At 51.4% G+C, this 25,656-nt stretch overlaps 1 protein-coding gene across 1 annotated transcript in view; it reads left to right on the top strand.

Moving 5' to 3' along the window:
• Window positions 1-25,656, top strand: part of LOC141201503 (uncharacterized) — a 77,077-nt gene that overhangs the window by 8,752 nt on the left and 42,669 nt on the right. The window contains exon 2 of the mRNA XM_073663511.1: window positions 1,010-2,625. Coding sequence (XP_073519612.1) covers window positions 1,010-2,625 — 1,616 coding nt within the window. The remainder of the gene's footprint in view (window positions 1-1,009; window positions 2,626-25,656) is intronic.

Genomic DNA, 25,656 nt, shown 5'->3' with positions numbered 1-25,656 from the left:
AAAAAAAATTGGGTCTAAAGTAACATTTTTGTGAAAAAAGTTAAATGTTCATTTTTTTCTTCCACATTCCAAAAATTCCTGTGAAGCACCTGAAGGGTTAATAAAGTTCTTGAATGTGGTTTTGAGCACCTTGAGGGGTGCAGTTTTTAGAATGGTGTCACTTTTGGGCATTTTCTGTCATACAGACCCCTCAAAGTGACTTTAAATATGATGTGGTCCCTAATAAAATGTTTTTGTAAATTTTGTTGGAAAAATGAGAAATCACTGGTCAACTTTTAACCCTTATAGCTCCCTAACAAAAAAAAATTTGGTTCCAAAAGTGTGCTGATGTAAAGTAGACATGTGGGAAATGTTATTTATTAACTATTTTGTGTGACATATCGCTCTGATTTAAGGGCATGAAAATTCAAAGTTTGAAAATTGCAAAATTTTTGCCAAATTTCCAATTTTTTCACAAATAAACGCAAGTGATATCGAAGAAATTTTACCACTATCATGAAGTACAATATGTCACGAAAAAACAATCTCAGAATCAGGGGGATCCGTTGAAGCGTTCCAGAGTAATTACTTCATAAAGTGACAGTGGTCAGAGATGAAAAAATTGGCCCGGTCACGAAGGCAAAAACAGGCTCTGGTGCGAAGTGGTTAATAGTAGTGGACAACTTCTTTAATTACGTGGACACTTTTCTATACTAAGGCCAAGATACGAAGCTTGAGAGAGTGAAATGGCACTGGAGGTACATTAAGGGAACCTGTCATCAGTAATTACCACTTAAAGAACTATTTGCTGTCTAATCTCTGCCACCCCTGACTTGTGCCAATGTCACCAGTTTATAAGTGTCATTCACTTTACCCGTCATTGTGTTAATGTTATGGCATGTAGTTGTCCTCCTTATTACCTGTACTTTCACTGACGAGGGTCTTCATTGTGAGATCCAGAAAATACATTCAGAAATCTCTTTTGTGCTGAAGGAAAAACTCACATCTAATTTATCTTTCATCCTTATAGGAAATCCTTGTGAGAATAACGGTTCATCACTAAACTGTAAAAAGGAAGATATCAGGAAGCACTCTAATGGAGAAAACCTCATCACCCTTCCTGCACCTCCTGGACTTCACAGCGCTTCACTTTCTTATAATCCTCCTAATCATGAGGAATCATCTCCTGAGCAATCTCACATTATTACCAAAAGTCCAGGTGGCAAAGTGGATTCAAGATTTCAGTGTGACAAGCAATTTACTAAAAGCTCAGATTTTTTAACACACAGAAAAAACAAAGGAAAAAAGCCATACTCCTGTTCAGAATGTGGGAAATTCTTTACATATAAATCACAATTTGTTAGACATGAGAGAATTCACACAGGAGAAAAGCCGTATTCATGTTCAAAATGTGGAAAGTCCTTCACCGGTAAAGGAAGTCTTATTATACATCAGAGAATTCACACAGGAGAGAAGCCATATTCATGTTCAGAATGTGGGAAGTCCTTCACAAATAAAGGGAATCTTATTACACATCAGAGAAATCACACAGGAGAAAAACCATTTTCATGTTCACTATGTGGGAAGACCTTCACAGCTAAATGGCATCTTAGTAGACATCAGAGCATTCATACTGGAAAGTCGCCATATTCATGCTCAGAATGTGGGAAGTGTTTTAGTTATAAATCAGATCTTGTTAAACATCACAGAATTCACATGGGAGAAAAACCGTATTCATGTTCAGAATGTGGTAAATCTTTTATACATAAATCAATTCTTGCTGCACATAACAGAATTCATACAGGAGAAAAGCCGTATTCATGTTCAGAATGCGGGAAATCTTTTATTCGTAAATCAATTCTTGCTGCACATAACAGAATTCATACAGGAGAAAAGCCGTTTTCTTGTTCAGAATGTGGGAAATGTTTTAGATATAAATCGCATCTTGTTAAACATCAAAGAATTCACACAAGAGAAAAACTTTTTTCATGTTTAGCATGTGGAAGATGCTTTGCAAATAAATCAGAGCTTGTTATACATCAAAGAATTCACACAGCAGAGAAGCCGTATTCATGTTCATTCTGTGAGAAATGCTTTACAAAACAAAATTATCTTGTGCAGCATGAGAGAAGTCACACAGGAGAGAAGCCGTATTCATGTTCAGAATGTGGGAAATCTTTTATACATAAATCATACCTTGTAAAACATGAAAGAAGTCATACAGGAGAAAAGCCGTATTCATGTTCAGAATGCGGGAAATCTTTTATTCATAAATCAATTCTTGCTGCACATAACAGAATTCATACAGGAGAAAAGCCATTTTCTTGTTCAGAATGTGGGAAATGTTTTAGATATAAATCGCATCTTGTTAAACATCAAAGAATTCACACAAGAGAAAAACTTTTTTCATGTTTAGCATGTGGAAAATGCTTTGCAAATAAATCAGAGCTCGTTATACATCAAAGAATTCACACAGGAGAGAAGCCGTATTCATGTTCATTCTGTGGGAAATGCTTTACAAAACAAAATTATCTTGTGCAGCATGAGAGAAGTCACACAGGAGAGAAGCCGTATTCATGTTCAGAATGTGGGAAATCTTTTATACATAAATCATACCTTGTAAAACATGAGAGAAGACATACGGGAAAGAAAGTGTAATTATGTTCACTATGTTTTATAAAGTTTAATAAACATTGTTCAGCATAAATGAGTACACCCCCTTTGATGAGTAAGATTTTATTTAATAGCTCACTGAACACAAGATCAATTTTGCCAACACTAAGTTTCATAGAACATTTTTTTGTAATCAAAACATGAAAGTAATAATATAACTCTCATTACAAAATCTCAAAAGCTACTACATCTATTATTTTGTATGGCCTCCATAATTTTAAAGGACAGCACCAAGTTTTCTAGAATCACTGTCACCCTGTTCTTCAGAAATGTAACAGTGGCCTACCAAGGGAACAGAGTGATGGCAGCATCTTTTCTGTCACTATAGAGCAGAACATCTGTGAATTCACGATACCATCAATGAAATGTAGCTCCTCATGCAGCCCCACATAAGGACACGGCCACCACCAGGTCTCACTGTAGACACCATGCATTCTCATTGTATTCCTCACCTCTTCAATGTCATACAGTTTTGAAGCCATCAGTTCCAAAAAAAAACATTTATCTTGGTCTCATCACTCCAGAGTATAAAGTCCCAGATTGTAGGGCGGCTTTTTTGTGCATGGGATTTAGGAGAGGCTTTCTATGTGGACAACACCCATGTCTGCCATTCCTCTATAGAAAAAATTGTCTGCTTTCAGCTCATCTCTCAATGCTTGGATGAAAAATCACAGTTGGGAAGGAATGGACGGGACAAAGAAAGTTACTGATAATCCGGCACTTGTTTTCCAGTGTGAATATTTTTTTTTATTGAAACATCCAAATTAAAATCATAGAAACATTAAAAAACAGGACATCCTGGAATAGTAGCAAAAAATCTACGCGTTTTGAACCGGCAATTGTGTTCGGTCCTTATTAATGTCATAATAAATAACCAGTAACCGGCTTCTTATACACATCATAGTGTGTAATGCACAGCGGAGACCCCCAGCCCCAAATGGACATGTGCAAGTATGTCTACATTACCCCTATGGATGATCATATGTCCACAACAAAAAGCATCCGTGCAATACAAGAATGAAGTGTCTGCATCTATAATGTGTATATTATGTATAATTACTATAAAAGAGGAAAAAACACAATTCAGTAAATGGATACAAGGTCTGAACGAAGCTTCATATCACTGGGGAATCTGGAGTCCAATTCCAGAATCCACAAGGCTTCTCTGGGGTGTACTTTTTATACCAATCTCCCCCCTTAGCTGGTCTGGTGACATATTCAATACCCACAACTGTAAAGTGATTAATCCCTATTGTGTTGTATGAGATGTTGTGATGCTGCAGATGTATTACGTGTTGTGGGGCCAAGAACGTCCCTAACGTGTCCCCCAATGCGGTGACATAAGGGTCTGACCATGGCCCCCACATATTGCAGCAGACAAGCTTCACATTGTATGGTGTCAATGACGTGTGGAGCTACAACTAATGAGATGTTGGATATTATAGGGTTTATTATGGTTAGTAGATGCAGACATTTTTGCTTTGTGCACAGACTTGCACAAACCACATTTATTTCTCCCACATTCAATGAAACCTTTGGTGTTTGTCCTCCACGTGTCAGTTGTCTTTCTTGTTGCTGGATCCTTGTCAGTGTATAACATAGGTAAATGTTTTCTGGTAATATTCACTATATTATAGGAATCTTCTCTGCAGCCAGTATTGAATGTAACTCTAGACTGATGGATGTTTCCTTCTTTGTGCGTTTTCGGTAATGTATGAAATATTGGACATTGTGGGTGATTTTCTTTAATCGTTCTGTTTGGCATTAAGTACAGCCGATACCAAACCCTCCTCCAAAAGACAATGTAAGGGGGTATTGTATGAATTAGTAGGATCTCCATCTAGAGTGCGGCATATATTAGTATCGTCATCCATGTACATAACCTCCGGCTCATACAACCCACTATCCAGAGCTGTGATCGAGCCCCCTTTATCTGCAGCTCTAATGACTTTATTAGGGCTGTGCTCAGGGCCGTATCTGGCATTCATGCTGCCCTAGGCACTTTAAGTGGTCACGCCCCCTACTGGTAACTCTTACTAGAAGTGCTCATACCCTTTAGGCCCCCTTCACACGTACCGGAGACACACACGTACACCATTATAATCTATAGGCTGCGCACATGTTCACACGGACCGGACATGTCCGTTTTTTGCCGGCAGCTCGGACGTCAGTACGTCCTGCACACAGATGACATAAAGTGTGACATCCGCACACACGTCTGTGTGACACGTGCCGGAAGAGAGCGCAGAATAGAAATGACAGATATTTAGGTGTTAGATGTGCAAAGATCGAGATAGATGATAGATATCCGTGAGATATATAATTACTGCCCTGTGTGTGGAGTTTACTGTACTTGTGTTTAGCTAATAAATGAAAAAAGAGATGTGGAGTCCTCCCTATTTTTGATAACCAGCAAAAACAAATAAATGACATCACAATGAAATAAAAAATGAAGAAAACTACAAACATTCATATAATCATATTAGTCTCATTATATAAAATATACACTGCTCAAAAAAATAAAGGGAACACTTACACAACAGAATATAACTCCAAGTGAATCAAACTTCTGTGAAATCAAACTGTCCACTTAGGAAGCAACACTGATTGACAATCAATTTCACATGCTGCTGTGCAAATGGAATAGACAATAGATGGAGATTATTGGCAATTATCAAGATACCCTCAATAAAGGAGTGGTTCTGCAGGTGGGGACCACAGACCACATCTCAGTACCAATGCTTTCTGGCTGTTCAGGTCACTTTTGAATGTTGGTTGTGCTTTCACACTCATGGTAGCATGAGATGGACTCTACAACCCACAGAAGTTGCTCAGGTAGTGCAGCTCATCCAGGATGGCACATCAATGCGAGCTGTGGCAAGAAGGTTTGCTGTGTCTGTCAGCGTAGTGTCCAGAGGGTGGAGGCGCGACCAGGAGACATGCCAGTACACCAGGAGACGTGGAGTGGGCCGTAGGAGGGCAGCAACCCAGCAGCAAGACCGCTACCTCCGCCTTTGTGCAAGGAGGAACAGGAGGAGCACTGCCGGTGGCCTGCAAAATGACCTCCAGCAGGCCACAAATGTGCATGTGTCTGCACAAACGGTTAGAATCCGACTCCCATGAGGGTGGTATGAGGGCCCGACATCCACAGATGGGGGTTGTGCTCACAGCCCAACACCGTGCAGGACGCTTGGCATTTGCCACAGAACACCAGGATTGGCAAAGTCGACACTGGCGCCCTGTGCTCTTCACAGATGAAAGCAGGTTCACACTGAGCACATGTGACAGACGTGACAGAGTCTGGAGACGCTGTGGAGCGATCTGCTGCCTGCAACATCCTTCAGCATGACCAGTTTAGCATTGGGTCAGTAATGGTGTGGGGTGGCATTCCTTTGGAGGGCCACACAGCCCTCCATGTGCTCGCCAGAGGTAGCCTGACTGCCATTAGGTACCGAGATGAGATCCTCAAACCCCTTGAGAGACCATATGCTGGTGTGGTTGGCCCTGGGTTCCTCCTAATGCAGGACAATGCAAGACCTCATGTGGCTGGAGTGTGGCAGCAGTTCCTGCAAGATGAAAGCATTAAAGCTATGGACTGGCCCGCCCGTTCCCCAGACCTGAATCCGATTGAGCACATCTGGGACATCATGTCTCGCTCCATCCACCAACGTCACGTTGCACCACAGACTGTCCACGAGTTGGCGGATGCTTTAGTCCAGGTCTGGGAGGAGATCCCACAGGAGACCATCCCCAACCTCATCAGGAGCATGCCCAGGTGTTGTAGGGAGGTCATACAGGCATGTGGAGGCCACACACAATACTGAGCCTCATCAGGAGCATGCCCAGGCATTGTAGGGAGGTCATACAGGCACGTGGAGGCCACATACAATACTCAGCCTCATCAGGAGCATGCCCAGGTGTTGTAGGGAGGTCATACAGGCATGTGGAGGCCACTCACAATACTGAACCTCATTTTGACTTGTTTTAAGGACATTACATCAAAGTTGGATCAGCCTGTCGTGTGTTTTCCACTTTAATTTTGGAGGTGACTCCAAATCCAGACCTCCATTGGTTAGTAAATGTGATTTCCATTGATGATTTTTGTGTGATTTTGTTGTCAGCACATTCAACTTTGAACAGAACAAAGTATTCAACGAGAATATTTCATTCATTCAGATCTTGGATGGGTTATTTCAGTGTTCCCTTTATTTTTTTGAGCAGTGTATATACACAAAAATTAAAAAACGTCCATAAAAAAATATATTGACTATCAAATAAAATACTTCATTTTACACCAATGCACATTGCCACAAATATATATAGGCGTATATAGGAAATGCAAAAAAAACCCCATATTGTTTTATTTATATAGTGCCAACATATTCCGCAGCACTTTACAATTAAGCGGGGACATGTACAGACGATAAATTCAATACAAGGTAAGACAGTTTAAACAGTTACATTAGGAGCGAGGGTCCGGCCTCTCGCACGCTTACATTCTGCAAGGGAATGGGGGGACACAGTAGGTGCAAAGTGCTTGTTATTTCAGGTCTGACAAGTATAATAAATAGGGATTTTCATATAAAGCTGTATGATCCGGTCATCAGCCCGTATGTATAAGTGCAATAATCAAGTATCGAGTGCAGTTATCGTGTGCATGGAGGGTGTGGAGACAGATGAATAGTAGGGAGCAGATTCTGAATAATGTTTAGAATGAGGGGACAGGGGAAAGTTAATTTACTGAGTAGTTGAGGTGGTCGGCTTGTTTAAAGAGATGGGTTTTCAAAGCGCGCTTGAAGACATGGGGGCTAGGCATCAGTCGGATTGTCTGGGGTAAAGCATTCCAGAGAACTGGTGCCGCACGAGAGAAGTTTTGGAGAAGGAGGTGCGAGGTTCGGATTATGAGGGATGTTAGTCTTAGGTCATTTGTGGAACGGAGGGCACGTGTAGGGCAATAGAGAAGAGAGAGGAGATATAAGGCGGCGCAGAACTGTGGAGAGCTTTGTGGGTGAGTGCGATGAGTTTATAATGGATCCTGAGGCAGACCGGCAACCAGTGTAAAGACTGGCACAAGATGGAGGCATCGGTGAAGAGGCTGGACAGAAATACGACCCTGGCTGCAGCATTCAGGACGGATTGAAGAGGAGAAAGTTTGGTAAGAAGGAGACCGATCAGAAGAGAGTTGCAGTAGTCCAGACGAGAGTGCATAAGAGCGACAGTAAGAGCTTTCGCAGTTTCAAAGGTGAGAAAAGGTCGGATTCTGGAGAAGTTTTTAAGATGCAGGTGACAAGAAAGGGTGAGTGATCGGATATAGGCAGTAAAGGAAAGGTTAGTGTCAAATATGACCCCAAGGCAGCGGCCGTGCTGCTGGGAGTTATGGTTGAACCCTCCAAGGTAATTTCGATGTTAGGTAGAGTTGGGTTAGTAGAGGGGAGAAACACAAGAAGTTCAGTTTTGGAGAGATTCAGTTTAAGATAGAGGGAGGACATGATGTTAGAGACAGTGGACAGACAATCCTTGGTATTTTCTATTAGGTTAGGGGTGATGTCAGGTGAAGAGGTGTATAGTTGGGTGTCGTCAGCATAGACATGATACTGAAACCCAAATCTGCTGATTGTCCAATAGGGGCAGTGTATAGAGAGAAGAGGAGGGGGCCTAGGACTGAGCCCTGCGGGACCGCGATAGTAAGGGGAAATGGAGAGGAAGAGGAGCCGGCAAAAGATACAATGAAGGAGCGGTCAGAGAGGTAGGAGAACCAGGAGAGAACGGTTTCCTTGAACCCGAAAGAGCGGAGCATAGTGAGGAGGAGCTGGTGATCCACAGTGTCAAATGCGTCAGAGAGATCCAGGAGAATCAGCAGGGAGTAGTGACTTTTGGATTTAGCTGTTAGAAGATCATTAGAGACTTTAGTGAGGGCAGTTTCAGTGGAGTGTAAGGAGCGGAAACCAGATTGTAGAGGGTCAAGAAGAGAATTATCTGAGAGATAGCGGATTCGACGGGAGTGGACCAGGTGTTCCAGGAGTTTAGAGATGAAAGGAAGGTTAGAGACAGGTCTGTTCTGGTCCAGGGATGGCTTTTTAAGTAAAAGGGTTATGATGGCATGTTTAAATGAGGAAGGAAAGATACCTGAAGAAAGAGAGAGGTTAAATATTAGTCAGGTGAGTGGTGACCACCGGTGAAAGAGACTGCAGGAGATGTGAAGGAATGGGGTCACTGTTGCAGGTTATAGGTCGAGAAGAAGTGAGGAGCTGGGTAACTTCTTCTTCTGTAACAGGCTCAAAGATGGCTAGTGAGCTTGAAGTGCGGCAGGGAAGGGTATCCAGGCACTGAGGAGATTGGGCTGAGATGTCCTGATGGATGTGGTTGATTTTTTCTAGGAAATAAGTGGCCAAATCCTCACCGCTAAGGTTGGTGGTGGGGGCCTGTGCATTAGGTTTCAGGAGGGAGTTTAAGGTTTCAAAAAGTCATTTTGGATTGTTGGACAGTGAAGTGATGAGGGTGGTGAAGTAGGATTGTTTGGCCAGATGAAGGGCAGAGTTATAGGTTTTGAGCATGAATTCATAGTGGATGAAGTCCTCTGCTAAAACAGATTTTCTCCACTGATGCTCAGCACACCTTGAGCAACGCTGAAGAAAACATATTTGCTTTGTGTGCCAGGGCTGCCGTTGTCTGTGTCGGGTCTTTCTGCGTGTAGACGGTGCTGCTTCATCTAGGGCGCTCTTCAGTGTATTAATGTAGTGTGACAATGCCAAGTCTGGACAAGAGAGGGAGGAGATGAGGGATAAAGATGTGTGGAGATTGTCCATAAGCTGCTGGGTATTAATGGTACGTGTATTCCTAGAAGTGAGGTAATTGGGGGTGTCCCGGGTGAGGAGACAGTTCTTGACAGAGAAGGAAAGAAGGTTGTGGTCTGAGAGCAGGAGAGGGGAGTTAGTAAAGTCATGCAGCGAGCAGAGACGGGAGAAGACCAGGTCCAGAGTATTCCCGTCTTCATTTGTAGGAGAATTAGTAACCTGTGAGAGGCTGAATGAGGAGGTTAGAGAAAGTAGATGAGAGGCAGATTGGAAGAGGGGATCATCGATGGGGATGTTAAAGTCTCCTGTGATGAGCGTGGGGATGTCACAGGATAGAAAGTGAAGAAGCCAGTTGGCAAAGTGATCCAGGAACTGGTGGGAGGAGCCTGGAGGGCGATACACAACCGCCACTCACAGGGAGAAGGGTTTGAAGAGTCTGATGGTGTGGACTTCAAAGGAAGGAAACATAAGTGAGGGAACTGGGGGGATGACCTGGAAAGCACATTGTGGTGAAAGGAGAAAACCAACATCTCCACCTTGTCTGTTCTCAGGTCTGGCGGTATGCAAAAATTTGAGCCCACTAAACGAGAGAGCAGCAGCTGCAGTGGTGTCTGAATGCTGTAATAGCCAAAAAGTTAAGGGAATTAGAGAGGAAAAAATCGTGAATGTAAGATAGTTTGTTACACACAGACCGTGCGTTCCAGAGAGCATAGTGGAAAGCAATAGGAGAGGGCATGAACTGAATGTTAATAAGATTAGCAGGGTTTCTATATGCAGCTGGAGGAGAGTGGGGTATGCTAGTGGAGGGAGGCCCAGGGTTGGGGGAGATGTCGCAAGCGACTAGGAGAAGGAGAAAAAAGAGAAAGAGCAGGTGGTGCAATGATTTGTATGAACATTTTGAGTGCTGTATGGAGGTAGTGGATGGTTTGGAGTGGGTGAGAAATATCAGTAGAGCCTCAGAGTTATACATGAGAGAGGCGTGAAGGGAGGGGTGGATATGGAGAGAGTGCACAGAATGTGCTAAAGGGCAGGCGAGATGTGAGAAAGCAGAAGTTAAAACAAGTAAGATAATAATCATCGTACCATTTAACAGTGATCAGGTCATAGAAGGGTTATGGATTTAGAATTGCTTTCATTTGTCATTGGGTGAATACTTTAATATTTGAATGGATGACCAAATTATGAGCAATAGAAAATTTAAAGAAAAAATTTTAATATTAAAAAAAAGGAGAAAAAAAAAAATTAAAAATTCGCCAGACCCTCATCACAAAATGGCGCCGAAAACTCTACACAACATGGAGAGGAGGAGATGGCGCGGGAGGATGCTGAGGGTGAGTCGCACCCGGGAGAACCTGAGCCTACGTAAAGACAGGTATCTGTACAACTCTGCTATGCAAGACACAAAAATATCTCTTAGGCCAGGGTCCCACTAGCGTACGGTATGCGATGCGAGAGCACCCGATGCGATATGCTAATGACACTCGGCTGCTGCTCTGCTGTGAGTGGGAGCTGAATATCAGTGCTCCATGCTCTGATCCTGTCGCATGTGATGCGCCCCCGGGCCCTGGGGAACTCGGCAGTCGGGCCTCTGGTTGCTTGGGGGATATCACGGTAGCTGGCCCGGTCCGTGACCCTGGGCGGTCAGTAAAAAGGGGAACAGATTTATAGGGGATTTGGAAAGTCCGTGATGTCACCTGTGAAATGCGGCTAAGGGGAGCCGCCGCTGCGGAGCAGTCTTCTGAAGCTGGTGATAGAGCAAAAGGGATGGTGTGGCTCTCCACAGGTAGAGCTAGCTCCAGGGCAGCGTGGGGTGTAATGGATGGTGGTGCAGGGGAGAGACGGCAGGACGGTCCCGGAGCAAAGACGGACACTAACACGGGGATAAGCTTCAGTACCTTTACTGGTGATATTGCAGGCACGATCCAGGGTACTCCGGACGAAAGGCGCACTTTTGGACTCTCTCCAGTGAGCGGGTATAGGGCCTCCTGATCCGTGGCTTCACTCTCTAAGCTTCTGGCCAGCCTGGAACTAGACCTAGCTTGGTTACTGTCTCTTCTTGCACTTGCTGACCTGGTGGTAGGGCATTCTCTTTGGAGATCACTCTCCCTGGACGCTGGGGCCTCCGTGACTCTAGCCCTGGTACTGCAATCAGCATTTGGTGAACCTGGGACCTGTAGTCCTCCAGGGTTTCCGGTGGTTCCTGCTGGGTATTAAGAGTCCCTGTAGGCGCGGACCAGGTGTACGGTATATATCTCGGGGTGAGCCTGGTATGCTCCTCTGCCCCCTCACTACTTCTTCCTTCTCCTCTTACCTTCGGCCTCACTAGGCCTTCACACGTGCTGTAGACCTTGGCTCGCCTAAGCACAGCAGCCAGCTTGCTGCCTCTTCACTGCTCTCTGAGAGTCAGCACGCTCTCAGTCTGACTGATCTCTAAACAACTCTGAACTAACTGAGCTGCCTGGCTCCATCCTCTCTATATATATGTCCCTAACGGGCTCCCTCTGCTTGTCTAAGGTGGTAAAGTGGAGGTGTGTGAATGTGTGAGGGCCTCTTGTGGAGAAGTCCTTCCATGCACCCTTCTGGGTTCTGTGGCACCAATGCGCAGCAGGGCGCCACATCCCCCCCTAATAAAACTCAGTACTCCTGGACTGAAGCATTTTTGCAAAAACAGGTTAAACAATAACATTTCTTCCCTTTATGGGAGGCACTTTTCTTGAACATTACAGGTAACATTATAATACAATAATAACATTAATACATTTTCTTATATACAACACACTCTTCTTAAAGTCTCAGTGAGATCCACTAACTGGTGTCCATCTCACTGGTGAAGGTGAGCAGCATGAGGGAACCGCCTGAAAACCCTCAACGTAGGCCCTGGGCGTGGCTACAGGGCATAAGTGATCCAGGGTCAGACTACGTCTTCTGCCACGCCAAACGGGTTTTTGTTCAGTGGTCACCTAAGGGGCACTCCAGGGAGTGCAACTATGTACATGTACAGTTTTTGGGCTGCTCACAGTCCTCAGCCACCGAGTCCTTTATATATATATATATATATACCCTTACGGGTAACTATTTATACTGCAGGTGTTTTTCTATTTACTCCTTATACCTGACAGGGGTTTGGCCTTTTGTGCTACGCGATGACCTACGTAGTACGGGGATGCGTGTAGTGTGGATGCTTGTACTATTTTCCGCTCTATGTGTTGGTGGACTACAAGACAGTCTTAACCTCTCTATGGGACTGGCAAGTACACTGTTTACTGGGCCTACTGGCTCTGCTTCTGCCGGTGATCCTTCCTGAGCAGGCTCTTCTGGGGCACTTACAGGTCTTACTTGCAGTGGAGAGTCTTATGGCTGTTGGTAGAAGTGTAGCACAGGTATTATTACCGCTCCATCCAGTTGAGGCCAATCTGCCGGGGAAATCTCCTAAGTCAGTATGGAGTACTTCTTCTTTAGGCTCCTCCGATACGGTGAGAGGCACTTCCTCCTGGGGCTTCAGCGGACTTGGACACAACTTCAGATGGTCTCTTGATACCGTTGCAGTTGTTCTTCCTCCATCTTTGCTAATTAGACAGGTTTGCCTATTGTCAAATCTGGAGTTCAACACAGTGTAAGGTTCCCTTTCCCACTGGTCGTCAAGCTTGTGGCTTCTTCTCTTGCGTTTCAGCACAACTTCTCCAGGTGTCAAGGGTTCGGCTGGTGCACTATTGTTGTACGGTGCTTCCTGCTTATCTCTCACTCTACTTAGACTGTCTTCGACACAGGCCTGTACTCTCTTGTACTGCTCCTGTCGGGTCGTATCCCAGTCTTCAGTGGACATATCTGCTTCTGGCTCGACCACTCCAAGCTCCAGGTCCATGGGCAACTTTCTGGGTCTTGCTCTCATGAGGAACGCTGGAGTACAATTGGTGGAACTCATAGGTATGTGATTGTACAGATCTACCAGGTCAGGTAGTTTTGTCTGGCCACTGGTTTCTTTCTTCTAGAGGTAAGGTCTTCAACAGGTCGATGACTATGTTATTCATCTTTTCACATAACCCATTGGTTTGGGAGTGGTACGGTGTAGTCCGGATCTTCTTACACCCATACAGATGGCAAAACTCTTTGAACAGCTCGGCTTCAAAGGCAGGGCCTTGATCCGTCAGCACCTTTTCCGGGTATCCATGGGGCCTGCAGAAGTATTCTTGAAATGTCCTTGCTGCAGTTTCTGCCGTCAGATCCTTGACGGGGCAACCGCCAGGAACCGGGAGTAGTGATCTACCATGGTCAGGGCATACGAGTAGCCTGACCTGCTAGGTGACAGCTTGACATGGTCCAGAGCGACGATCTCCAGGGGCTGGGTTGTCTTGATGGACTGCAGGGGTGCTTTCTGCCTGCTGTAGTCTTTTCTTCTGAGGCTACAGGGTCCACAATCCCGGCACCACCTCTCTATGGAACTCCGCATTCCAACCCAATAAAACCGACTCTTCAGGAGGGTTTCCAGCTTCTTCCAGCCAAAGTGCCCTGCTTGATCGTGGTAGGCCTCCAATACCATCTGGATGTCTGTCCTGGGCACTACGATCTGCCATACTATCTCATTGGTCCTAGGGTTAACATACCTTCGGCACAGCTTCTCTCTATAGATGAACAGCCGGCTTCTCTCATTCCACAGTTGCTTGGCTTGTGTAGAAGTGTCCTTCTCCAGGGAGGAACCTTCCTGGGTTATCAGTTCTTTGATACGGCTGACAACCGGGTCGCTGTCCTGGGTCTCCTTCCAATTGTGATGAGGTAAAGGGTTTAGTGTCTTACCACCATACCTCCTGGAGGTGCGCTGCTCGTGGACCATCCCATTTCTGTGGAAAGCAGGTAGCTCAATCTCCTCCAGGTCATCCACTTCTTCTTCAGTGTCCGACTGGTGAGGCATTCTGGATAGGGCATCGGCGTTGGCGTTCTTGTGGCCTGCCCGGTACTTGATGGTGAACTGATAGTTTGACAGCCGGGCCATCCAACGTTGCTCCATGGCTCCCAACTTGGCTGTCTCTAGATGTGTCAGGGGGTTGTTGTCAGTGTACTGACTTACTGGAGGCCAGGTAGTGCTTGAATAGTTCAGTGATGGCCCAGACCAAGGCTAGGAACTCCAACCTGAAGGAGCTATAGTTCTCTGGGTTCCTCTCTGTCGGGTGGAGCTTCCTGCTTGCATAGACGATCACCTTCTCCCGGCCATTCTGCTTCTGACTCAACACAGCTCCTAATCCCTCGTTGCTGGCATCAGTGTACAGCAGGAACGGTTGGCTGTAGTCAGGGTAGGCCAGGATCTCTTCACCAGTCAGGATCTCTTCACCAGTCAGGATCTCTTCACCAGTCAGGATCTCTTCCCCAGTCAGGATCTCTTCCCCGGTCAGGATCTCTTCCCCAGTCAGGATCTCTTCACCAGTCAGGATCTCTTCACCAGTCAGGATCTCTTCCCCAGTCAGGATCTCTTCACCAGTCAGGATCTCTTCACCAGTCAGGATCCCCTTCATCACCTTAAAGGACTCAGCTTGCTCCTTACCCCACTGGAACGGGGGGTTCCTGCCTCTGCGATGGTAGATTATATGGGTGCGTGCGATCCGATCGGAGCTGGAAAACAAAACGCCGCTGAGCAGAGAATCCGAGGATTACTGGGTACAGACGCAGTCTGGGGTTTTATCAGATTGAAGTGAGAGCGAGCCCTGACTGGGGAAACAGGTGAACTTACTATAGATGTGGACCTGATGAGACTACTGGACTTACAGAACCTCCGGGAGCAGAGAAATCCTCATCACTGGAGAAAGCGGCCACTATGTGACGTCAGAGGGAGGAGGAGCCGGAGGAGCGACTGCGCCGGGATCACCTGCAGATCTGGGCGGGGCAATGGCCCCTGAGGGGGAGGAGCTGCGGTGACGTCATCACTGTCACATGACCGCAGCCTCATCACAGCTCCTTCACCATTATAATAACTTTATAGTTTATAGAATCATTACAGTCTGTGAGGAAACACTGCGGAGCCAATCACCACCCGAAGCCCCGCCCCCTGATCACATGGCGGTGACGTCACCACAGGTCCTTCACCACCTCCCTCCTGAGCTCCGCCCCCTGATCACATGGCGGTGACGTCACCACAGATCCTTCACTACCTCTCCTGAGCTCCGCCACCTGAGCACATGGCCGTGACGTCACCACAGGTCCTTCACTTCTCTCCTGAGCCCCCGCCCCCTGATCACATGGCGATGACGTCACCACAGGTCCTTCACCACCTCTCTCCTGAGCTCCGCCCCCTGATCACATGGCGGTGACGTCACCACAGGTCCTTCACACCTCCTGAGCTCCGACCCCTGATCACATGGCGGTGACGTGACCACAGGACCTTCACCACTTCTCTCCTGAGCTCCGCCCCCTGATCACATGACAGTGACGTCCCCACAGGTCCTTCACCACTACCCTCCTGAGCTCCGCCCCCTGATCACATGGCGGTGACGTCACCACAGGTCCTTCACCACCTCTCTCCTGAGCTCCGCCCCCTGATCACATGGCGGTGACGTCACCACAGGTCCTTCACCACTTCTCTCCTGAGCCCCGCCCCCTGATCACATGGCGGTGACGTCACCACAGGTCCTCCCGCTCTCAGTGCAGCAGCTCCGTCCTGGCTGTGCGCAGCTCTTGCTCTCTGGTATCAGCCAGCAGCAGGTTTCCGCTTCCCGCCATTCCGGTGAGATTACAGGGAGGGTTTGTGGTGAATCTGTGAGAGGAGAGTGTGGGGTGAGATCAGAGCTGTTCCTGTGGAGGCTCCTGCTCCATGTGACTGCGGCTCCTCAGTGTTGTATGGGGGATGTGCAGCGGCTCCTCCTCACCTCACCGCCCCCGCTGGAGGTGGAGTTACCACGGTGACCGTCCTCCGCTGGAGGTGGAGTTACCACGGTGACCGTCCCCTGCTGGAGGTGGAGTTACCACGGTGACCGTCCCCCGCTGGAGGTGGAGTTACCACGGTGACCGTCCCCTGCTGGAGGTGGAGTTACCACGGTGACCGCCCCCGCTGGAGGTGGAGTTCCCACGGTGACCGCCCCCGCTGGAGGTGGAGTTACCACGGTGACCGTCCCCCGCTGGAGGTGGAGTTACCACGGTGACCGTCCCCCGCTGGAGGTGGAGTTACCACGGTGACCGTCCCCCGCTGGAGGTGGAGTTACCACGGTGACCGTCCCCCGCTGGAGGTGGAGTTACCACGGTGACCGCCCCCGCTGGAGGTGGAGTTACCACGGTGACCGTCCCCCGCTGGAGGTGGAGTTACCACGGTGACCGACCCCGCTGGAGGTGGAGTTACCACGGTGACCGCCCACCGCTGGAGGTGTAGTTACCACGGTGACCGTCCTTCGCTGGAGGTGTAGTTGCCACGGTGATCGTCCCCCGCTGGAGGTGGAGTTACCACGGTGACCGCCCCCCGCTGGAGGTGGAGTTACCACGGTGACCGTCCCCCGCTGGAGGTGGAGTTACCACGGTGACCGTCCCCCGCTGGAGGTGTAGTTACCACGGTGACCGTCCCCGCTGGAGGTGTAGTTACCACAGTGACTGCCCCCCCCGCTGGAGGTGGAGTTACCACGGTGACCGTCCCCCGCTGGAGGTGGAGTTACCACGGTGACCGTCCTCTGCTGGAGGTGGAGTTACCACGGTGACCGTCCCCCGCTGGAGGTGTAGTTACCACGGTGACCGTCCCCGCTGGAGGTGGAGTTACCACGGTGACCGTCCCCCGCTGGAGGTGGAGTTACCACGGTGACCGACCCCGCTGGAGGTGGAGTTACCACGGTGACCGCCCACCGCTGGAGGTGTAGTTACCACGGTGACCGTCCTCCACTGGAGGTGGAGTTACCACGGTGACCGCCCCCGCTGGAGGTGGAGTTACCACAGTGACCGACCCCGCTGGAGGTGGAGTTACCATGGTGACCGCCCCCCGCTGGAGGTGTAGTTACCACGGTGACCGTCCTCCACTGGAGGTGGAGTTACCACGGTGACCGCCCCCGCTGGAGGTGGAGTTACCATTATGACCATCCCTCGCTGGAGGTGGAGTTACCACGGTGACCGTCCTCCGCTGGAGGTGGAGTTACCACGGTGACCGACCCCCGCTGGAGGTGAAGTTACCACGGTGACCGTCCCCCGCTGGAGGTGGAGTTACCACGGTGACCGCCCCCGCTGGAGGTGGAGTTACCACGATCACCATCCCTCGCTGGAGGTGTAGTTACCACGGTGACCGTCCTCCGCTGGAGGTGGAGTTACCACGGTGACCGACCCCCGCTGGAGGTGTAGTTACCACGGTGACCGTCCTTCCCTGGAGGTGTAGTTACCACGGTGACCGTCCTTCGCTGCAGGTGTAGTTACCACGGTGACCGTCCCCCGCTGGAGGTGGAGTTACCATGGTGACGGTCCCCCGCTGGAGGTGGAGTTCCCATGGTGACCGACCTCCGCTGGCGGTGTAGTTACCATTATGACCATCCCTCGCTGGAGGTGGAGTTACCACGGTGACCGCCCCCGCTGGAGGTGGAGTTACCATTATGACCATCCCTCGCTGAAGGTGGAGTTACCACGCTGACCGTCCTCCGCTGGAGGTGGAGTTACCACGGTGACCGACCCCCGCTGGAGGTGAAGTTACCACGGTGACCGTCCCCCGCTGGAGGTGGAGTTACCATGGTGAACGTCCCCCGCTGGAGCTGGAGTTCCCATGGTGACCGACCTCCGCTGGTGGTGTAGTTACCACGGTGACCGTCCTTCGCTGGAGGTGTAGTTGCCACGGTGACTGTCCCCCGCTGGAGGTGTAGTTACCACGGTGACCGTCCTTCCCTGGAGGTGTAGTTACCACAGTGACCATCCTCCACTGGCGGTGTAGTTACCACGGTGACCGTCCTTCGCTGGAGGTGTAGTTACCACGGTGACCGTCCCCCGCTGGAGGTGGAGTTACCATGGTGACGGTCCCCCGCTGGAGGTGGAGTTCCCATGGTGACCGACCTCCGCTGGCGGTGTAGTTACCACGGTGACCGTCCTTCGCTGGAGGTGTAGTTGCCACGGTGACCGTCCCCCGCTGGAGGTATAGTTACCACGGTGACCGTCCTTCGCTGGAGGTGTAGTTACCACGGTGACCGTCCTCCGCTGGAGGTGGAGTTACCACTGTGACCGTCCTCCGCTGGAGGTGTAGTTACCACGGTGACCGTCCTCTGCTGGAGGTGGAGTTACCGCGGTGACCGTCCTCTGCTGGAGGTGGAGTTACCACAGTGACCGCCCCCCGCTGGAGGTGTAGTTACCACGGTGACCGCCCCCCGCTGGAGGTGTAATTACCACGGTGACCGTCCCCCGCTTTAGGTGTAGTTACCATGGTGACCGTCCCCCGCTGGAGGTGTAGTTACCACAGTGACCGTCCTTCGCTGGAGGTGTAGTTGCCATGGTGACCGTCCCCCGCTGGAGGTGTAGTTACCACGGTGACCGTCCTTCCCTGGAGGTGTAGTTACCACGGTGACCATCCTCCACTGGCGGTGTAGTTACCACAGTGACCGTCCTTCGCTGGAGGTGTAGTTGCCATGGTGACCGTCCCCCGCTGGAGGTGTAGTTACCACCCTTCGCTGGAGGTGTAGTTACCACGGTGACCGTCCTTCGCTGGAGGTGGAGTTCCCACAGTGACCGTCCCCCGCTGGAGGTGGAGTTCCCACGGTGACCGTCCCCCGCTGGAGGTGGAGTTACCACGGTGACCGTCCTTCGCTGGAGGTGTAGTTGCCACGGTGACCGTCCCCCGCTGGCGGTGTAGTTACCACGGTGACCGTCCCTCGCTGGCGGTGTAGTTACCACGGTCACCGTCCCCCGCTGGCGGTGTAGTTACCACGGTGACCGCCCCCCGCTTGCGGTGTAGTTACCACGGTGACCGTCGTCCATTAGAGATGTAGTTACCACGGTGACCGTCGTTCATTATAGATGTGGTTACCACGGTGACCATCCCCCGCTGGCAGTGTAGTTACCACGGGGACCGTCGTCTACTAGAGATATACTTACCACGGTGACCATCCCCCGCTGGCGGTATAGTTACCACAGTGACCATCCCCTCCCCGGCAGTGTAGTTACTACGGTGACCGTTCCCCGCTAAAGGTGTAGTTACCACGGTGACCGTCCCCCGCTGGAGGTGGAGTTACCACGGTGACCGCCCCCCGCTGGAGGTGTAGTTACCACGGTGACCGTCCCCCGCTGGAGGTGGAGTTACCATGGTGACTGTCCCCCGCTGGAGGTGGAGTTCCCATGGTGACCGACCTCCGCGGGCGGTGTAGTTACCACGGTGACCGTCCTTCGCTGGAGGTGTAGTTGCCACGGTGATCGTCCCCCGCTGGAGGTGGAGTTGCCACGGTGATCGTCCCCCGCTGGAGGTGGAGTTGCCACGGTGATCGTCCCCCGCTGGAGGTGGAGTTACCACGGTGACCGTCCCCCGCTGGAGGTGTAGTTACCACGGTGACCGTCCTCCACTGGAGGTGGAGTTACCACGGTGACCGCCCCCGCTGGAGGTGGAGTTACCACAGTGACCGACCCCGCTGGAGGTGGAGTTACCATGGTGACCGCCCCCCGCTGGAGGTGTAGTTACCACGGTGACCGTCCTCCACTGGAGGTGGAGTTACCACGGTGACCGCCCCCGCTGGAGGTGGAGTTACCATTATGACCATCCCTCGCTGGAGGTGGAGTTACCACGGTGACCGTCCTCCGCTGGAGGTGGAGTTACCACGGTGACCGACCCCCGCTGGAGGTGAAGTTACCACGGTGACCGTCCCCCGCTGGAGGTGGAGTTACCACGGTGACCGCCCCCGCTGGAGGTGGAGTTACCACGATCACCATCCCTCGCTGGAGGTGTAGTTACCACGGTGACCGTCCCCCGCTGGAGGTGGAGTTACCATGGTGAACGTCCCCCGCTGGAGCTGGAGTTCCCATGGTGACCGACCTCCGCTGGTGGTGTAGTTACCACGGTGACCGTCCTTCGCTGGAGGTGTAGTTGCCACGGTGACCGTCCCCCGCTGGAGGTGTAGTTACCACGGTGACCGTCCTTCCCTGGAGGTGTAGTTACCACGGTGACCATCCTCCACTGGCGGTGTAGTTACCACGGTGACCGTCCTTCGCTGGAGGTGTAGTTACCACGGTGACCGTTCCCCGCTGGAGGTGGAGTTACCATGGTGACGGTCCCCCGCTGGAGGTGGAGTTCCCATGGTGACCGACCTCCGCTGGCGGTGTAGTTACCACGGTGACCGTCCTTCGCTGGAGGTGTAGTTGCCACGGTGACCGTCCCCCGCTGGAGGTGTAGTTACCACGGTGACCGTCCTTCGCTGGAGGTGTAGTTACCACGGTGACCGTCCTCCGCTGGAGGTGGAGTTACCACTGTGACCGTCCTCTGCTGGAGGTGTAGTTACCACGGTGACCGTCCTCTGCTGGAGGTGGAGTTACCACTGTGACCGTCCTCTGCTGGAGGTGTAGTTACCACGGTGACCGTCCTCTGCTGGAGGTGGAGTTACCGCGGTGACCGTCCTCTGCTGGAGGTGGAGTTACCACAGTGACCGCCCCCCGCTGGAGGTGTAATTACCACGGTGACCGTCCCCCGCTTTAGGTGTAGTTACCATGGTGACCGTCCCCTGCTGGAGGTGGAGTTCCCATGGTGACCGACCTCCACTGGCGGTGTAGTTACCACAGTGACCGTCCTTCGCTGGAGGTGTAGTTGCCATGGTGACCGTCCCCCGCTGGAGGTGTAGTTACCACGGTGACCATCCTTCGCTGGAGGTGGAGTTACCACGGTGACCGTCCTTCGCTGGAGGTGGAGTTCCCACGGTGACCGTCCTTCGCTGGAGGTGGAGTTCCCACGGTGACCGTCCCCCGCTGGAGGTGGAGTTCCCACGGTGACCGTCCCCCGCTGGAGGTGGAGTTCCCACGGTGACCGTCCCCCGCTGGAGGTGGCGTTCCCACGGTGACCGTCCCCCGCTGGAGGTGGAGTTACCACGGTGACCGTCCTTCGCTGGAGGTTTAGTTGCCACGGTGACCGTCCCCCGCTGGCGGTGTAGTTACCACGGTGACCGTCCCTCGCTGGCGGTGTAGTTACCACGGTCACCGTCCCCCGCTGGCGGTGTAGTTACCACGGTGACCGCCCCCCGCTTGCGGTGTAGTTACCACGGTGACCGTCGTCCATTAGAGATGTAGTTACCACGGTGACCGTCGTTCATTATAGATGTGGTTACCACGGTGACCATCCCCCGCTGGCGGTGTAGTTACCACGATGACCATCCCACCCCCGGCAGTGTAGTTACCACGGGGACCGTCGTCTACTAGAGATATATTTACCACGGTGACCATCCCCCGCTGGCGGTATAGTTACCACAGTGACCATCCCCTCCCCGGCAGTGTAGTTACTACGGTGACCGTCCCCCGCTAAAGGTGTAGTTACCACGGTGACCGTCCCCCGCTGGAGGTGGAGTTACCACGGTGACCGCCCCCCGCTGGAGGTGTAGTTACCACGGTGACCGTCCCCCGCTGGAGGTGGAGTTACCATGGTGACTGTCCCCCGCTGGAGGTGGAGTTCCCATGGTGACCGACCTCCGCGGGCGGTGTAGTTACCACGGTGACCGTCCTTCGCTGGAGGTGTAGTTGCCACGGTGATCGTCCCCCGCTGGAGTTGGAGTTACCACGGTGACCGTCCTTCGCTGGAGGTGTAGTTACCACGGTGACCGTCCTCCGCTGGAGGTGTAGTTACCACTGTGACCGTCCTCCGCTGGAGTTGTAGTTACCACGGTGACCGTCTTCCGCTGGAGGTGTAGTTACCACGGTGACCGACCTCCGCTGGCGGTGGAGTTACCGCGGTGACCGTCCTCTGCTGGAGGTGTAGTTACCACGGTGACCGCCCCCCGCTGGAGGTGTAGTTACCACGGTGACCGTCCCCCGCTGGAGGTGTAGTTACCACGATGACCGTCCCCCGCTGGAGGTGTAGTTACCATACCACGGTGACCGTCCCCCGCTGGAGGTGTAGTTACCACGATGACCGTTCCCCGCTGGAGGTGTAGTTACCATACCACGGTGACCGTCCCCCGCTGGAGGTGGAGTTACCACGGTGACCGCCCCCGCTGGAGGTGGAGTTACCACGTTGACCGTCCCCCGCTGTAGGTGGAGTTACCATGGTGACCGTCCCCCGCTGGAGGTGGAGTTCCCATGGTGACCGACCTCCGCTGGCGGTGTAGTTACCACGGTGAACGTCCTTCGCTGGAGGTGTAGTTGCCACATTGACCGTCCCCCGCTGGAGGTGTAGTTCCCACGGTGACCGTCCTTCGCTGGAGGTGGAGTTCCCATGGTGACCGTCCCCCGCTGGAGGTGGAGTTCCCATGGTGACCGTCCCCCGCTGGAGGTGGAGTTACCACGGTGACCGTCCTTCGCTGGAGGTGTAGTTGCCACGGTGACCGTCCCCCGCTGGAGGTGGAGTTACCACGGTGACCGTCCCCCGCTGGCGGTGTAGTTACCACGGTGACCGTCCCCCGCTGGCGGTGTAGTTACCACGGTGACCGTCCCCCTCTGGTGGTGTAGTTACCACGGTGACCGTCGTCCATTAGAGATGTAGTTACCACGTTGATCGTCGTTCATTATAGATGTGGTTACCACGGTGACCATCCCCCGCTGGCGGTGTAGTCACCACAATGACCATCCCACCCCCGGCAGTGTAGTTACCACTGGGACCGTCCTCCTACGAGGCTCATAATGAGCGGTCAGATCGGTGGAGGAGGCCGCGGTGGAGTTTGTGGCTTTTCCTCCAGATTCTTCCTGATAAATGTCGGATATTTGGGGCAGAATTCAGTGATTGTCGTTATATCGTCCCCTGTGATCTCCATCTTCTCCTTTATCATGAAGACGCCGGCAGGACGAGATCCCTCCAGCTGATCCAGTGTTCATCCCTCCTTCTCCTGAATGACCCCGAGGATGGACGAGGACGAGACCACCAGAAGATTATTACACTTCACCCTGGAGATCATCTCCCTGCTGAGCGGAGAGGTAACTCCTCTACATTTCTATCAGCTTTATTGTGTTATGTAACAAGTCCGACATCGGGAAGAGGAAATCCAGAAGAGGAAGAGAAGGATTCTTTACTGTAAGAGCAGTGATTGTGTGCAGCTCTCTGCCAGGAGGAGTTGTCATGGGGATTCCCTATAAGAGCTGTAGAGGGGCCTGGATGTCTGTCCTGAGTGTAATAATATTCCAGGTTATGGCCCCAGATTACTGGAGACGGTTATTGATCCCGGGATTTCTACTGATTGTCAGATCTGGAGTCGGGAAGGAATTCTTCTCCCTAAGTGTCTCTCTCCATACACAGGATTACACAATAGTGAGGAAGACACCAGGGGAGGGTGTGACTCCCATCATCCATCTCCAGGAGTCAGGAGGGCGGAGCCCGGGCCCCATCACAGAGCCTCCCCCGCACCCCCCGATACATGAGAGGAAGAAGAAGAAGAGGATCCTAGAGCTCAGCAACAAGATGATTGAGCTGCTGAGCGGAGAGGTGACTGCTGGGACATTATACAGGACCGCACTGGAGGATTCTGGGTGATGACTGGAGAGGTGACTGCTGGGACATTATACAGGACAGTACTGGAGGATTCTGAGTGATGACTGGAGAGGTGACTGCTGGGACATTATACAGGACAGTACTGGAGGATTCTGGGTGATGAGCGGAGAGGTGACTGCTGGGACATTATACAGGACAGCACTGGAGGATTCTGGGTGATGACCGTAGAGGTGACTGCTGGGACATTATACAGGACAGCACTGGAGGATTCTGGGTGATGAGCGGAGAGGTGACTGCTGGGACATTATACAGGACGGCACTGGAGGATTCTGGGTGATGAGCGGAGAGGTGACTGCTGGGACATTATGCAGGACAGCACTGGAGGATTCTGGGTGATGAGCGGAGAGGTGACTGCTGGGACATTATACAGGACAGCACTGGAGGATTCTGGGTGATGAGCGCAGAGGTGACTGCTCGGACATTATACAGGACGGCACTGGAGGATTCTGGATGATGACCGGAGAGGTGACTGCTGGGACATTATACAGAACGGCACTGGAGGATTGTGGGTGATGACCGGAGAGTTGACTGCTGGGACATTATACAGGACGGCACTGGAGGATTCTGGGTGATGACCGCAGAGGTGACTGCTGGGACATTATACAGGACGGCACTGGAGGATTCTGGGTGATGACCGGAGAGATGACTGCTGGGACATTATACAGGACGGCATTGGCGGATTCTGGGTGATGACCGGAGAGGTGACTGCTGGGACATTATACAGGACGGCACTGGAGGATTCTGGGTGATGACCGGAGAGGTGACTGCTGGGACATTATACAGGACGGCACTGGAGGATTCTGGGTGATGACCGGAGAGGTGACTGCTGGGACATTATACAGGACAGCACTGGAGGATTCTGGGTGATGACCGCAGAGGTCACTGTTGGGACATTATACAGGACAGCACTGGAGGATTCTGGGTGATGACCGCAGAGGTGACTGCTGGAACATTATACAGGACAGCACTGGAGGATTCTGGGTGATGACCGCAGAGGTGACTGCTGGCACATTATACAGGACAACACTGAGGGATTCTGGGTGATGACCGGAGAGGTGACTGCTGGGACATTATACAGGACAGCACTGGAGGATTCTGGGTGATGAGCGGAGAGGTGACTGCTGGGACATTATACAGTACCGCACTGGAGGATTCTGGGTGATGACCGGAGAGGTGACTACTGGGACATTATACAGGACAACACTGGGGGATTCTGGGTGATGACCGGAGAGGTGACTGCTGGGACATTATACAGGACAGCACTGGAGGATTCTGGGTGATGAGCGGAGAGGTGACTGCTGGGACATTATACAGGACAGCACTGGAGGATTCTGGGTGATGACCGGAGAGGTGACTGATGGGACATTATACAGGACAGCACTGGAGGATTCTGGGTGATGACCGGAGAGGTGACTGCTGGGAGATTATACAGGACAGCACTGGAGGATTCTGGTGACGACCGGAGAGGTGACTGCTGGGACATTATACAGGACAGCACTGGAGGATTCTGGGTGATGAGCGCAGAGGTGACTGCTCGGACATTATACAGGACGGCACTGGAGGATTCTGGGTGATGACCGGAGAGGTGACTGCTGGGACATTATACAGAACGGC

This window comes from Phyllobates terribilis, unplaced genomic scaffold (genome assembly GCF_046119375.1).
Source record: "Phyllobates terribilis strain yellow unplaced genomic scaffold, ASM4611937v1 Scaffold_117__1_contigs__length_5270597, whole genome shotgun sequence".
Taxonomy (NCBI): domain Eukaryota; kingdom Metazoa; phylum Chordata; class Amphibia; order Anura; family Dendrobatidae; genus Phyllobates; species Phyllobates terribilis.
Note: the sequence above shows the minus strand (reverse complement) of the source record. Positions and strands in the feature narration are given on the sequence as shown.